Genomic DNA, 16646 nt, shown 5'->3' on the forward strand with positions numbered 1-16646 from the left:
CCCATCTCCACAGAGGAACTCTGGAGCTCTGTCAGAGTGACCATCGGGTTCTAGGACACCTCCCTGACCAAGGCTTTTCTCCCCCGATTGCGCAGTTTGGCCGGGCGGACCGCTCTAGGAAGAGTCTTGGTGGTTCCAAACCTCTTCCATTTAAGAATGATGGAGGCCACCGTGTTCCTGGGGACCTTCAATGCTGCAGAAATGTTTTGGTACCCTTCCCCCAGATCTGTGCCTCGACACAATCCTGTCTTGGAGCTCTACGGACAATTTCTTCGACCTCATGGCTTGGTTTTTGCTCTGACATGCACCGCCAACTGTGAGACCTTATATAGACAGGTGTGTGCCTTTCCAAATCATGTCCAATCAATTGAATTTACCACAGGTGGATTCCAATCAAGTTGTAGAAACATCTCAAGGATGATCAACGAAAAGAGGATGTCCCTGAGCTCAATTTCGAGTCTCATAGCAAAGGGTCTGAATACATTTGGAAATAAGGTGTTTGTTTTTTGTTAATACATTTGCAGAAATTTCTAAAAACCTGTTTTCGCTTTGTCATCATGGGGTATTGTGTGTAGATTGCTGAGGATTTTTATTTATTTAATCAATTTAAGAATAGGGCTGTAACGTAACAAAATGTGGAAAACGTCAAAGGGTCTGAATACTTTCCGAAAGGCACTGTATAACTTAACAGAGCTTGAGAAAATCTGCAAGAAAAATCCCCAAATCTATATGTGCCAAGCTGATACAGACATACCCAAGACAACTCAAAGCTGTAATCACCGCCAAAGGTGCTTCTACAAAGTATTGACTCAGCGGTGTGAATACTTATGTAAATGAGATATTTCTGTATTTCATTTCCCCAAAATTTGCTATCAAACATGTTTTCACTGTCATTATTCGGTATTGTGTGTAGATGGGTGAGTAAATAATATATTGAATACATTTTTAATTCAGGCTGTAACAACAAAATGTGGATTAAGTCAAGGGGTATGAATACTTTCTGAAGGCACATTTTCCCACTCTTCCGCATCGAATAGCCTGAAGCTACAGGGCTCTTCTCAAAGGCTCCATTTCCCTACATGGGAGCATTGTAAACCATAGTCAAATCTCCGAACCTATGTTACATGCACATTGAACAACACAGCAGCTTGTTGGCATGTTTTGGTATTTCTGTATGAAAAAGAAAAGGAGAGCAGCACACTCTAGGAGCTCAGATGCAATAATTGCATAACAAACGTTACGACAGACAAGCTGTCTTCATCATACCCTGATCGGACCAACGTTAAAGAGCCAACTTCAACATACCCTGATGAAGACAGCTTGTCTGTCGTAACGTTGGTTATGCAATTATTGCATCTGAGCTCCTAGTGTATGCGGCTCTCCTTTTCTTTTTCAAGTGTTCTTCTCCGCTAGCCAGCATCTCGCCCGAAACAGGTGTGCGTTTCTTTCGCTTCCAGATTGGTATTTCTGTATAACAAAAAATCTACGATGAAGTTGGCTCTTTTACAATGACGGTCAATGAGAAAGAATGTTTGGTTTTCCCCAATTTGTGGGTGTGGTCAAGGGGAATTCCTTCTTATGACATTAAATACCGACTGTTACCTGCTCCAGAGTCAACTTGTGTAGCTCCTCCTCCCAGGCTGGTGGGTTGGCGTGGTGATAGTGGGGGGGCGGGGTCAGGTCACTGAGGATGCTGGGGTCTCGGTCGTGGCAGAGGTCAGTCAGGTGGTCGATGTAGAGCTTCAGCTTACTGCGATTTTCACTCAGGGACAAGAGAGGGGGGATCATCTGGAGGGGACAGTGGGAAGGGGGGAGAGGGAGGGGAGAAAGAAAGAAAGAAATGAAGGAACCAGTTGGATAAAGGAAGAGAGAGATAAGAAAAATGACATTTCATTAGGTCCCAGTGTGTTTTCAGAGGCTTAACCATGATTAACCAAAAGCATGGAGCATGCAGAAGGAGGAAGAAAAAGGCTGCATCTCACATGCATTAAGGAGATGGCATTGTGGAGTATGGCATGTTGGACAAAAGTGTCTCCTGCTGTGTGTGTGTGACTATTAGATTGACTCAGTGTCTCCTGCTGTGTGTGTGTGACTATTAGATTGACTCAGTGTCTCCTGCTGTGTGTGTGTGACTATTAGATTGACTCAGTGTCTCCTGCTGTGTGTGTGTGACTATTAGATTGACTCAGTGTCTCCTGCTGTGTGTGTGTGACTATTAGATTGACTCAGTGTCTCCTGCTGTGTGTGTGTGACTATTAGATTGACTCAGTGTCTCCTGCGTGTGTGTGTGACTATTAGATTGACTCAGTTCACAGACACAAGCTACAGTATGTGGTTGGCAGACAAACACTGAATGCGTTGCCATAGACCACCATTACCATGGTAACACATTAACAACAGTGACAACATTCCCACAGAAATGACAAATATGAGAACAGACAACATGTACCAAACACTGCACGGACCAACGTAAAATGGGGAGAGGAGAAACGGATGACAAAACGGTGGAGCAGAACTAACACACTGAACGATGGAGTAAGAGCAAACATGCCAGGGAGGAGGTGAAGAATGGACAGATGACTGATGTTCATTCATGCTCACCCTTCTGAACAAATTGGCAGAGAGAGAGAGGGGAGGAGGGCACAGGGTTGGCTATGCCCAGATACCCTCCTCATCATCCTATTGGACAGATGGTTTAGCCAATTGCAGCATTAGAAAAGAACACTTGATTAGTGTGTGTGCATGAGACAGAACAAAGAGTGCGAGAGAGAACACTTAGGTTTAGGTGCTGAAAAAATATTAAATTGTTTATATTAGGAGTGATGATTCAATTTCAGTTTAGGGACAGAAAGACAGTTGACATAACTTCATATCGTGGAGAAAGAAAGTCTATTATAGTTAAGATGCACATGTGTTATCACAATAATATATAGGATTCTGTTCGGATGACTGGGTACTCACCTGATCTGGAGAAGGTTTGTGATTGGTCTGGTCGGGGGCGGTCTTCAGGTGGTCGTCCTCATAATTGTCTGCCATTAGCTTCATACGGTTCTGAGTCTGGGAGAGCGAGAAAGAGGGAGGATGGAGGAGAAAGGGGGAAGAGAGGAGAATGTGGAAAGGATTTCAGGGAGAGAGACTTAAGGAACATTTTTAACCAGCATACTCACGGTGCATTGAGCAGCCAGCTGTGCCGAGAGGAGTTTAAGGCTGCCTACTCTTGATTTTGACACTCTCTGCAAAGTCAAAAGCTTTACCTATAAACTATCTAAGGTCTGTTTAGTCTCTCCCCATTTCAGGTAAAGGAGAGGAGATGAGCAGAGGAAGTGACTTAGCATTATTGAAATACATCTTTAATGTCACAGTGGCATATGTGGCCAGACCCAGGTCACATGACGAGGTAGTGTTCCCTACCTGCTGTTTGAGCTGTTGTACCAGACGGTCCTTCTCCCTCTTCAGCAGAGCCACCTCATCCTGCGTCTTCTTCTTCTTGGACGATGACAGCTCCAGCAGGGCGATGTTGGCATCCTTCTCACTGATGGCTGCCAGCAGCGCCTCCTGTCTACACCGAGGAAGAATTACAGGGTGGCATTTCAGAATAATGCGTCATCTACACTGTGCAGGATATTCTATTACCTGGGAGTTTAACAACATTACCTGACTAACATGTTTGTTAACTTGGTAAAGTGGGGGGGATGTAAACAGTGTATGTTTGTCTTACTTCATCTCCAGCACCTCCTCCAGGTGTTTCCTGCGTTCAGCCCTCAGCGTGGTCAGATGGACCTCCTTCTCACACAGGGACTGCTGGGTAGACGACAGCTTGGCCCTCATGGACTCCAGCTCCTGTTTCACCTTCTCCATGGACCCCAGCAGCTCCTCAATCTGCACACACACCATAGAATGAAGACAGTACAAACACACGAGTAGAGAAAGTGAAAATGTATGAGACGTGTTTACATTTACATTTAAGACATTTAGCAGACGCTCTTATCCAGAGCGACTTACAAATTGGTGCATTCACCTTATAATATCCAGTGGAACTACAATAGTGCATCTAAATCTTTTAAGGGGGGGAGGGTTAAAAGGATTACTTTATCCTATCCCAGGTATTCCTTAAAGAGGTGGGGTTTCAGGTGTCTCCGGAAGGTGGTGATTGACTCCGCTGTCCTGGCGTCGTGAGGGAGCTTGTTCCACCATTGGGGTGCCAGAGCAGCGAACAGTTTTGACTGGGCTGAACGGGAACTGTGCTTCCTCAGAGGTAGGGAGGCGAGCAGGCCAGAGGTGGATGAACGCAGTGCCCTTGTTTGGGTGTAGGGCCTGATCAGAGCCTGAAGGTACGGAGGTGCCGTTCCCCTCACAGCTCCGTAGGCAAGCACCATGGTCTTGTAGCGGATGCGAGCTTCAACTGGAAGCCAGTGGAGAGAGCGGAGGAGCGGGGTGACGTGAGAGAACTTGGGAAGGTTGAACACCAGACGGGCTGCGGCGTTCTGGATGAGTTGTAGGGGTTTAGTGGCACAGGCAGGGAGCCCAGCCAACAGCGAGTTGCAGTAATCCAGGCGGGAGATGACAAGTGCCTGGATTAGGACCTGCGCCGCTTCCTGTGTGAGGCAGGGTCGTACTCTGCGAATGTTGTAGAGCATGAACCTACAGGATCGGGTCACCACCTTGATGTTAGTGGAGAACGACAGGGTGGTGTCCAGGGTCACGCCGAGGCTGGACACGTGTTCATCATTCAAAGACAAACTGTACAGACCAATTTTGATGAACTGTCAATCAAAGGCACTCTAAAAGAGGGAGGGCCATCAGAGGTTGTATGTTATTGAAAACATGGCTCTACCCAGAAAGAACCCCTAACCCTTTGGCACTAGCCCTTACACCCTAGCCAGTGGTGTAAAGTACTTAAGTAAAAATACTTTAAAGTACTACTTAAGTAGTTTTTGAGGTCTCTCTACTTTACTTTTTATATTTTTGCCAACTTTTACTTCAATACACTTCTAAATAAAATAATGTACTTTTTACTCCATACATTTTCCCTGACACCCAAAAGTACTAGTTATATTTTGACAGGAAAAAGGTCAAATTCGCACACTTATCAAGAGAACATCTCTGCTCATCCCTATTGCCTCTGATCTGGCGTACTCACTAAACACAAATGCTTTGTTTGTAAATGGCATCTGAGTATGCCCCTGACTATCCATTAATGTAAAAAACAAGAAATGTATTTTATTTATTTTATTTATTTAACCAGGCAAGTCAGTTAAGAACAAATTCTAATTTACAATGGACGGCCTACCCCGGCCAAACCCTAACCTGGACGACGCTGGGCCAATTGTCCGCCGCCCTATGGGACTCCCAATCACAGCCGGTTGTGATACAGCCTGGAATCGAACCAGGGTCTGTAATGACGCCTCTAGCACTGAGATGCAATTCCTTAGACCACTGCGTACTTTTGATACCTAAGTATATTTAAAACCAAATAATTTTAGACTTTTACTCAAGTAGTATTTTACTGGATGACTCACTTGAGTCATTTTCTATTAAGTTATCTTTACTTTTACCCAAGTATGACAATTGAGTACTTTTTCCACCACTGCCCCTAGGAACGAGTGTAAATCTGAATGGATTGATGGGTAATAGACCAGCAATATGGTGAACAGGGCTAGGCAACTAAATTCAGCTGTAGGTCGGATTTTGTCGGAGCGACTGGTCAGGGGTCAGAACATAATTATAATAATTTGTACACTGCAAATTGACCACAACTAAGCCCAAAAAGAGATTGTATTTTAAAATAACACTAATTTCATACTTTGATTACATTGAGACACGATCACGTCTCTTTTTATTTTTATTAGTGGGAATACTTGAACAGATTCTCATTTTTAGCTGAAAACTTTTTGGACCAAAAACTAAAATCATTTTATAAAAAAATAAATCATTCGCTGGGTGGTTTTGCCAACCCCTGGGCCAGGGTTTGTTTCTGGACCCAACCCCACTGAGGAGTTGGATGTACAACAAGGGGCTCCAATGACAGCTCTAAACAGCACTAAATATACCACTTCACTGCAGTACTTTCATTTACTTGGCATTTGCTTAGAAGTCACATGGTTAACAGTACAACTCAATATGGCTAAATAATAACTATTGAATTATCTGGGGTGCATTGCAAATACTAAATAGCACCATCAATACATATGTTAGTATTATCATTGATTACCAACTAGTTACAGATTGGCATTAGTAGAAATACGTACCAGAAGTAGAGCCCCACCTATATTAAAATCTGCACACCGATAATAAAAACCGGCCGATATTGGCCTTTTTAACGCTATAACGTTAACTCCACCGATATTCAATAATCTCAGAAAATCAGAAAATCTCATGCTTTTCTGAACACTTGCAGCCATTTTCATGTTGTGTCATTGACACAATGTATGAAATTAACATTTGAAGCATAGTTATTGGACATTTTATGAGAATTCAGTGTGGAAAAGACACCTTTTCCATTTCCCCGATGTAAAACAGTATATCGGCAAATATATCGGTACGTTTTGCCTCCTAGAAATCGGAATTGGACCCCCAAAAAACACATGGGTCAGGCTCTAACCAGAAGGTTGTAGTTTAGTTGACGCCATGCCATTTCAAAGTGAATAGTAGGTAAATAGTGACATGATAACATGGTCTAAAGGCTGAAATACAACAGAGGGGGCATTATTATGTCATACCTTAGACCACTTAAAGTGGGCGTTGTTGGACTCATGCATTGGTTTGTGTGAGTGCTTCTGAGAGGCAGTGAGTAGCAGAGATAAAACAGGAGAAAATTAGAGATAAGAAAACTGAGAAAAGGAGGGATAGCAGGGAGAGAGTGAAACGTAGCAAGCAGGGCTGAAAGGAGAGGAGATTGAAGCCGTATGTGTGTGTATGTGTGTCTGTGTTCGTGTAGCTTTGTAAGTGTGTGTGTGTGCGCGCTTTCTCAAGGTGTTCTTTTAGTGTGTGCGTTTGTGTGTCCACCTGTGTTGCGTGTGTGTGTATTTGTGTTGCAAGTGTGTGTGTGTGTGGGTGCGTGCATGTGTCGTTCTGTTGCATGTGAGCGTACCTGTTTTTCCTGGTGGTTCCTGGCAGCCTCCTCCTGTGCCAGCACCATCTCTCTCTCTGCTGTGATCTGAACACTCTCTCTCAGAGCCTCCTCTAACTCCTCGATACGCTCAGTCTTCAATCGCAGGGAGTCCTGGAGGGGAGAGGAAGAGAACGGGAGGAGGAGAGAAGACAGCGGAAGACAATTAAGGATATTGATGTCGAACTACATTTAATACAACAAGGGAAGCTTTGACATTAGTCACATACATCGATACTGCCCCCCCCCCCCCACCCACACCTCACCTTGACCTGTTGAGAGCTCTCAGAGATGTTGTCCTCTCTCTTTTTGGCTTCATCCATAAGTTGGGCGTTCCTACTCTTCTCCACATGCTCCTTTTGTTTCAGTGACGCCACCTTCTTACTCTGGTCCTTGGTCTGTCTGCAGGGCACCATGGGACACACGAGGACTGGGTTACACACATTACACTGAAGCATCCCAGAGTGAGAGGGAGTTAGAAAGAGGGGAGAGAGAGAGAGAGAAAGTGAAGCGGGGTGAAGAAACTGGTGAAAGTGAGAGCAGGAGGGGAGGGGGAGGGAGAGCAAAAGCAATTGAGGAGAAGAAGAGAGAGGGGGGATGGGAGAAGGGAGGGAGGAAGTCAAGCCAGTTCATAGAGGCCATGTAGAAAACATGTTACTAACCTGGAGGACTGACTGGAGAGGAGACAGAGTTCCAGCAAAAAGACAAGGCAGGAGAGAGAAACACAGATTCAGAGAGCAGGAAGATGAGAAGGAAGGAGAAGAGTAGGACCGTGTGGTATTTCAGAAGAAAACACCTACATTAGACCATGTAGGAGCTCATACACATTTCTATAGATAGACTGCTGTTTACAGAGACTATGAGTCAGACACACAGACACAAACAAACAGTCAGCGACAGAGAAAGATAAACATCACACACACACACACCTCTCCAGCTCGTTGATCTTGCGGTCCTTGTCATTCTTCTCGTTCTCCATCTCTCTCAGGATCTCCAGCAGTCGGTCCACCTCCGCCTGAGCCTTCCCAGAATCCTCTCGGTGTCGTGTAACTTCCCTCTCCAGGGAGGTGATGCGCTCCGACAGCTCTGTGTTCGCTTTGGCCTCCAACGTCGCATTCTGGGCCTGGAAACACACACACACACAGTCAGACACACACACACACATAGCAAAAGTGGTCTTAGATCAGTGTCTAAGGCAAATATCTCACCCTCTTGAGCTGGTTCTCCAGTTTGAGACATGCCTCCTTCTTCTGCTCCAGAGAGATCTCCATAGTCTTCAGCTTGGAGTCTTTCTTCAGCCCTGAGGAAGCCAGGGACGACGCATGCTCCTTCAGGTCCAACAGGTTAGTCTGGAGAGAGGGAGGGTGGGGTTAATAAAATGTGTCAACAGTGTGTGTGTGTGTGTGTGTGTGTGTGTGTTCACCTCTCTGTCAGACAGATCTCCCTGCAGCAGACTGACTTTCTCCTTCAGATCCTTTAGCTCTTTCTTGTTGCTGTCGATCTCCTCAGTCTTCTCCCTGTCGTCTCGGTCTCGCTGCTCCTTCAGACGCTCGATGATACGCTCCTACAGGGGAGAGAATAGGAGGGGAGGCACAGAACAACATCATCGTCACGTCAATTCAGAGCCCATATGAGAGGATTACAAACATCCAGGACAGAAACGGCATGACTTTAAATAACACACACTGCTCTCTCTGTTGGAGTCAGAGTGTGTGTCTGCATGTGTGTGTACCTTCTCAGCAAGGGACTCCTCCAGTGTGGTGAGAGCGGTGTCTGTGTTAGAGGTGTCTGCCTGTAGAGACTTGACTCTCTCCTTCAGGCTGCTCATTTGCTTCTCCTTGTCTCTCAGCTGCTCCTGCAGGTTCTCAATCTGGACACACACACACACAAAATTAGACGAGCTAGACAACAGACATACAGAAAAAGCCTGCTAAATAGGATGTAGTGTGAGGTAATGTATTCCATTGTATTATACAGCGTGCCACATTAGTCGAGGCCCACCTTCTTCTGCAGGACGTTGACCTTGCGCTCCTTGACCTCCAGCATGTCCTTGAGGTCGTGGATCTCTCCGTTGAGCGTGCCCTTCTCCTCAGACATCTCCTGGATCTGTTTACTCTTCTTGTTCAGCGTGGTCTCCTTCTCCTCCAGACGCAGACGCAGCGCATCCACCTGGCCAGCAGAGGGCAGAGGAGAACTACTCAGCATACTGGGTCTGTGTGTGTGCGCTGTACACTCACCGGACAGTTTATTAGGTACACCCATCAATTACTGGGAAGGACTCCCCGTTGCCTCCAGAACAGCCTGTATTCTTTGGGGCATTCTACAAGGCGTTGTAACGTTCCACAAGGATGTTAGTCCATGCTGACGCAATGGCATTACTCAGTTGCTGCAGATTGGACAGCGGTACATATATACTGCGAACAGCCTGTTTCATATCAGCCCAAAGATGCTCCATTCAGTTGAGGTCTGCAGGCCACTCAAGTAACTGAACTCACTGTCATGTTCCAGGCAATGTTTTTCCGCTCCTCAACTGTCCAGTGTTGGTGATCACGTGCCCACTGGAGCCGCTTCTTCTTGTTTTTAGCTGATAGGAGTGGAACCCGGTGTGGTCGTCTGCTGCAATAGCCCACCCGTGACAAAGACTGACGAGTTGTGGGTTCTGAGATGCCGTTCTGCACACCACTGTTGTACTGCTCCGTTATTTGCCTGTTTGTTAACCTGCACGATTCTTACCATTCTCCTTCGACCTCTCATCAACAAGCTGTTGAGGATGGCCATTTCTAAAATACTGGATCTGGCATGCCTGGCACCGAGGATCATACCACGCTCAAAGTTCAATCAAATAGTAACAATGCCTCAATGCCTGTCTGCCTGCTTTATATAGCAAGTCATGGCCACATGACTCACTGTCTGTAGGGGCAATCAATTTTCGAGAACGGGGTGGTTTACCTAATAAACTGGCCAGTGAGTGTCTATATACTTATATTGCTTGTTCTGAAATGTGGGTGTGTGTGTACCTCTGTTTGTAGGATGGCAGCTCGTTGTTCTTTAGCGGTCAGCGACTCCTTGAGGACCTCGATGTGCTGCTTGCTATCAGAGAACTGATTGGTCAAAGTCTCCAGCTTGGTCTGCAAACCCAGCAGCTCTGTGTCCTTCCTGGACAAGTCCTGCTTCACCTGGTCCATCTGAGACAGTGAAAGAGAGCGAGAGAGAGGGAGGAGAAGAGGAGAAAGAAGGGAGAGGTGGAGGAAGAGGACAACAAGAGCAAAAGAGGGATGTAGAGGAGAGGTAGAGGGTGATGAGCAGAGGAAGGAGGGTTGGGATATGAAGAGAACATGTACAACTACAGAACAGATTTATATTGAGCTGATTGGAAGGAACTGAAACGACCTCTGACCTCTCAGAACCAAGGGGAACTGAAGTCCGACCAATATCAACTGATAGAAATGGAATTCTGATCAATGGAAACTGAGGGGGAAGTGACCTCACACCTTGTTCTTCATAAACTTGGTGTGGCTGCGGTAGACTTCCATCTGTTTCATCTCCTCTTGTCTCTCCTCACAGCTCAGCAGGCCGTTGGACTTCAACATAATCACCTCCTCCTCCATGTCCCTCAGACCTCGTTCCAGAGAGTTGATCTTAGCATCCTGACAAACACCAGACAGAGAAGGGGTTAATGCAATAGGGCTGTCCCCGAAAAAAAAAAAAATCTTGGTCGAACAAGAGTCTGGTCTAAATTTTAAAACGGGTATTTTTCCATCCATAGACACATCCTATGTGTTTTAATCAAATCAACTACATGCATTGAGCTTGTCTGATGCTTGAAGAACACTGTTTGATGAAATAATTAAGACACACAAATGACTAGAGGGAGTCTGATTGCAATTGATTTGATTGTGCCGGACTCAGACTTGCTGCATTGTGTTAAAATGACAGCAAGTGACTGTGACTAGCACCAGTTGTCTCTCTCGCCTCCCTGCTGCAGCGACCACCACAGAACATCTGTGTTTATCGCATTGTCCTTGTTGCTGAAGCTGCAATATAATTACAGCCATTCCTGACTGAACATTTTATTTTACTGAAATCCCACATTTGTTTAGGAAAAACGTTCCCCATTCCCTCAACCCTTGCTCTCTTTACATGAGACAGATATGCATCGCATGCAAGTGACCAATAGGGTCTGTCCTATAGCATATCATAATCACATCAATACATTAGTTATAACAAATTTTTAACACCGTAACAGCAAAATGGATGCAGAGGACATGAGAAATAAACTCAAAAACAGGGGAATGTTTACTGGTTGCTCAGGAGGTAAAGGGGAAGTCAGTTGTGGAAAATACTGGGAAGGTAAGGAGCAAGTACTACGTGCATATTATGTGTGCCAAACAGGTGCTGTTAGATTACAATTTACATTTTTCTGACCGTTTGGAACAATGTCAACACTAAATCAATGAAAGTTTTTTTGTTAAGCCTTTATTACAGCAGAGTCTAAAAACAGTCGCATTCATTCGTGAATGCAATTTCCAAAATGCAACGGTTTATTTATTTTTTACGCTAATCAGGGGTCGCTTTGATATTTTGTTAAAACTAAAATGCTTGATGGCATTTCAAATCATGAATGACTCATATGCTGTGTGATGACAACTAATAAATTATTGATTGATACAGTCGCCTATATAAGTATTGAAATATGTCCAAGTAAGTTACGGTATTAAGACTAAACAGGATGCGCTCTTAGGCCTGCAACTCGATGGTGGTTATACAAGGCTGCTATACTAAGTCTACCAATGATAATGACATTACTTATTATTGTAATTAGGGATGCACGAGATATCGGTGAGCATATCAAAATCGGCCAATATTAGCTAAAAAAGCCAACATCGGCATTGGCCCGATGTCTAATTTAACGTCAATGTGCAAAACCGATGTCAAAGCTGACATGCATACGAATATAAAACGTAGGTAGATGACATAATGACGCCACAAAAACAACAGCGCTACACAGAATAAAAACAGAAAAATACTAAGCGCACATTTCCAACAACTAAACAAGTTCAACTCGAGCAGTCATTTGAAAGAGTAAGAACATTTCACAGAGACAACTCAAAGGCGAAATCCATTAACACCAAGATAATGGAATTCATTGCCCTTGACAATCAACTGTTCTCTGTCGTGGATGATGTTGGCTTTCGCCGACTGGTCGAGCACACTACCAAGTTACACAGTATTGCTGAAACACATCCTTGAGTACTTGCTATGGGCTTCACTGCTATTAGCTTCATGACTGACTTTTGGACCAGCGATGTCAACCCCATGAGCATGCTGAGTCTGACAGCACAGTGGGTCGACGAGGATTTCGTACTGAGGAAAGCCGTATTGCATGCTCAAGAATGTGCTGGTTCTCATACTGCTGCTGCCATTTCAATGGCATTTGAGAACATGTTTGAAACATGAACACACTAGCTAGCTCCATTCAAACAACTGACTGGAGAAATAAGCTAATCAACTGCGTCTGCAGCAGACGTGGTACCCTCTGTCAGGGTATTGAAACACCTGCTCAACAAAACTGCAGACATAGACCATGGGGTTAAAACTTACAAAAGTACTCAAGACTGTGAACAAGAAATTCGGTGGCATTCTCTCTGAGCCTCTTTACTGTGTCGCTACCATGCTCGATGCTAGGTACAAGGACCGCTACTTCAATGCAGACAAGAAACAGGGTTTACGTGAAATGTTACAGACACAGCTGGACAAGTTGGAAACAGACAGTGCGCACCGAGGAAGAGAGACCACGGACAGACAGAGCTGAAACTTCACTGCTTGACATGTATGATGAACTCCTGGTTGAGAATGAAACGACTGAACAACGAAACAGCACAGCAAGTGAAAGAAATAGGTTTTGATTATGTTTTACTGGTAAATGCCAACAAAATAACTTTTTGGTCAGTGTGATGTGTAACCTTTATTTAACTAGGCAAGTCAGTTAAGAACAAATTATTTTCAATGATGGCCTAGGAACAGTGCCTTGTTCAGGGGAAGAACAACAGTTTTTGTTCCTTGTCGGCTCGGGGATTCGATCTTGCAACCTTTGGGTTACTAGTCCAACGCTCTAACCACTAGGCTACGCTGCCACACTGTATATCTACAAAAATAAGACAGATCCTGCTTCTGTTGCCTGTTTGAATGTTTGTTTAATAGCCTACTGATTCAGTAAGCACCAAGCCTCACCCAACCACATGTCGGATAAACAATTTTTTGCCTGGTTCGAATCCAGGCTGTATCACATTGGGAGTCAGTAGCACATGTCTTAAGAGTGATGGACTGTGCCATCCCCACAACCTCCACAGTGGATTAGTCTACTTAGGTGCAAATTATACTGGTTTCTTGTACACCATGATTTATTTTGGGGGTGGGGGGGGCTACTGTTTGACTGAAGAAATCTGGGTCGACCAGCAGTCTATTGACCAAACAATCGGCCAGTCGACTAAATGGGGTCAGCCCTATAATACACTCACTCACACATGCACTTACAGACACACACACACAGAGATGGGTACCTTCATGTCGATGACGGTCTGTAGAGCCTTGGTTTTTGTGGACTCTGGGGTTCCCTCGTATCGACGGTGCAGCTCCTAAAGAGAACAAGGTCGTTACGCTTCACACGTTGTCTACTACACACCACTCATACCCTAATAGTTTGTGTTGTGACCCAACTTAAACTCAATTTGTTACCTCCCTCCCTCTCCTCTCGCTGAGTCCCTCACCTCTCGTAGAGCAGTTGTCTCCCTGTCTCTCTGGTCCAGTAGGGACTCTAGATGGTGTCTGTGCATCTCAGCATCAGCCAGTCTCCTAGTTCTCTCCTGGTCTTCCTCTGACGCCTTAGCCGACGGCCCTGGAATATAATACAATAATATGGTCATTTAGAAGATGTGTTAATATAAAAACATTAGTAATACGGACACAGTGTGTGGGGCACGGTAACCCACCTTTGCTTTGCAGCATCTCCAGCAGTTTCTTGATGGACTCGTCCCTGGCGCCCAGGGTCTGTTTCTGGGTGTCTATCCTCAGCTCCATCTCCTCCAGGGTCTTTCTGAGCAGGAACAGCTCCTTGGCCTGACGCTCGTGGTCCCCGTGCAGCCGACGGTAGTTCTCCTCCGTGGGTTCAGAGGTCAGGGCCAGGTCACGACCTTGGCTGGCAGGGTCCTGCTGAAGCAGCTGGTTCAGGTCTCTCTGTATCCTCAGTTCATCCTGCAAGGCCTGGACCGTCATATGGAGGTGCTGGGGGGGGGGTGACAGAGAGAGAGAGACAGAGGTTATCTATTTATGTTTCACCTTTCATTTCAGGGTGCTGCATAACATAAGATGGAGTAGGGATTAATTTGTTTATTTATCAAATAGAGGGGGAAGGGGAGAGAGGAGAAGTGGAGCGAAGGACAGGAGGATACAGCAACAAGTAGGACACCATCTACTCAAAATCAGGGCATTCCCATCCAGTGGAATACAGAGTGAGCAAAAGTACAAATCAGCCAGCATTCATTCTTTGGAGCCTGTACTGCCACAGTTCTTTGTCAGACCAGCTATGTGACAGAAATACAATGCTGTGTTCTATTCTCTCATTTGGATCAGCTGAGAGATATTTCAGACAACAGCACAAAAACAAGTCAGTGCCTGTATCCATCGCTCTCCTCCTCTGCCACTCACTATGTTTCTTTCACTCATTTACCCTCCCGCTCACTCTCACCTTCCCTCATTCTCTCTCCTCCTCCCATACCCAGTGACTAAGTCTGACTCACTGAGATCTCGCTCTAAGAGACAACAGAGAGGCGTTTAAAGGTACAGTTCAGCCATTTTTATCTCAAAATCTAATTTCTGGATAACAAGTAGCCCTTCACACTCATATCTGTATATGGGTTGAAAATAGCAGATTTGGGCACTGATAAGCGCCTAAATGGTAACGCAGTGGCTGTACAGTAATATGAAATAAATGACAGAGCTCAGACTGCGCTTCACAGCGCTGTATGACTGACAGCCGTTCTGAACTTGAGAACTGCACGTAACAACAACTTGCCCCCATCCCTTCCGCTAATTGGCCAACTTTTGAAAAAGATGTCTCGTCTGAGTGAGGGAAATGCTGTAAATTAAGAGGACTCTATTTTGAGAGATTAGACGTTGAGTATAATAAATACCGCTTTGATGTCATACAAGAAAGCCACATTTCCATATCATAAAACTAATGTCATATACACAGTGTCAATGTTGATGATCATGTCTGATGTTACAAGATGACATGGTGTCATACCCTGGGTTGTTCAGAACAGAATGAGACTGTCTATTGTGAAGAAAATGTACAGCGGAACACGAACCTGAATGACCCAGTACAGTTGTAGTGATGTGTTCTGGGGATTTAAAAAGATAATCCATTATTCTGACTCCTTTCTTTGCGCACCAAAATTACGATCCGTTTCTCTGAATTGCTTTGTGAAAGCCTCACACTGGAAGATTGTATTTTATAACTTAGTTAGTCATGTTGGAAATAGAACAAGCTTAAAATGATTGTCACCTGACCCAGATAGCGATTTCATAAACAACAGTAATTGTGTGATGGTGGGGATGCATGGTTGTGTTCCAAACAAAACAACTACAAGTGTGCTTCCTCTAGTTCCTCAACAGCACAGCTAGGAGAGCTAAAAAAAACACCTTTTAGTTGAGTCATAAAAGTGCATTGAAATGACTTAGGAACTGCACACACTTTGGAGAGGTGTGTGGCCACTTAGAGACACCAATTAGTCCGCTCACTCAAACCCTTGTCATTTTTTTGTGTAATGTTGTACCTACCCCACATTCCCCAGGAATAGTCTTAACATTTTACTGAATGTATCCAGAATATTTTCAGATTTTGTTATCACAAATGCTGTGAAAAGTACAGTAAATGTGAAACGCACATAAAAATGAACAGTGTAATGTTTGGATTCAGTCTTGTGTCAGGTGAACTGTTGTGTCCTCAACTTTAGTCTAATACTTTTCCCATCATCTCTAAATTGTTCCCTTTCAATTGCTACTATGCTTATGCATATGCTTTTCATATTTCTTCTGGAAGAAACATTTCAACTTAGCTCTATCTATACAGGCCAATTGCCAGGACTGTAAAGGATTATTTTTGTTGAAAAAAATTGTCAAAAACTAAAATTGCTCCCTAGCCAAGAGCAATTTCTCAAGCAAGAATTTTGCTAGGACTCTCTGGGAGTGGTCTGAGTGGGGAGGGGAAGGCAGAAAACTAGCTGTTATTGGCAGAGAGTTTCGAAACGGTTTCTTATTAAACTAATTTACCACTTGGTGATATCACCAGGCCAAAACTCAACCCCACCAAAACAAGCAGAAATTTCAGGTCTTTTCAAACAGCTCTTACACTAAAAGGGCATTATCATTTTCACAATATTATTCTAACCTCAGTGTGGAAATGTATATAAACCACAGCAAAATCCTGTTTTTGACTGCACTTGGCCTTTAAGAGATGAGATGCAGCAAGCTGATCTAA

The 16646-nt window shown here is 44.6% G+C and overlaps 1 protein-coding gene and 1 pseudogene across 1 annotated transcript in view; one reads left to right on the forward strand and one right to left on the reverse strand.

Moving 5' to 3' along the window:
• LOC106561341 (E3 ubiquitin/ISG15 ligase TRIM25-like) overlaps nt 1-16646 on the forward strand; it is a 552627-nt pseudogene that overhangs the window by 23403 nt on the left and 512578 nt on the right.
• Nucleotides 1-16646, reverse strand: part of LOC106561322 (ELKS/Rab6-interacting/CAST family member 1) — a 42191-nt gene that overhangs the window by 6963 nt on the left and 18582 nt on the right. The window contains 17 exon segments of the mRNA XM_014125158.2: nt 1603-1788; nt 2962-3057; nt 3412-3559; nt 3719-3879; nt 7091-7222; nt 7375-7510; nt 7771-7782; nt 8038-8231; nt 8317-8457; nt 8532-8672; nt 8841-8978; nt 9110-9277; nt 10126-10293; nt 10600-10755; nt 13669-13743; nt 13876-14003; nt 14098-14389. Coding sequence (XP_013980633.2) covers nt 1603-1788; nt 2962-3057; nt 3412-3559; nt 3719-3879; nt 7091-7222; nt 7375-7510; nt 7771-7782; nt 8038-8231; nt 8317-8457; nt 8532-8672; nt 8841-8978; nt 9110-9277; nt 10126-10293; nt 10600-10755; nt 13669-13743; nt 13876-14003; nt 14098-14389 — 2472 coding nt within the window.

Source organism: Salmo salar, chromosome ssa17 (genome assembly GCF_905237065.1).
Source record: "Salmo salar chromosome ssa17, Ssal_v3.1, whole genome shotgun sequence".
In the NCBI taxonomy this organism is placed as follows: Eukaryota; Metazoa; Chordata; class Actinopteri; order Salmoniformes; family Salmonidae; genus Salmo; species Salmo salar.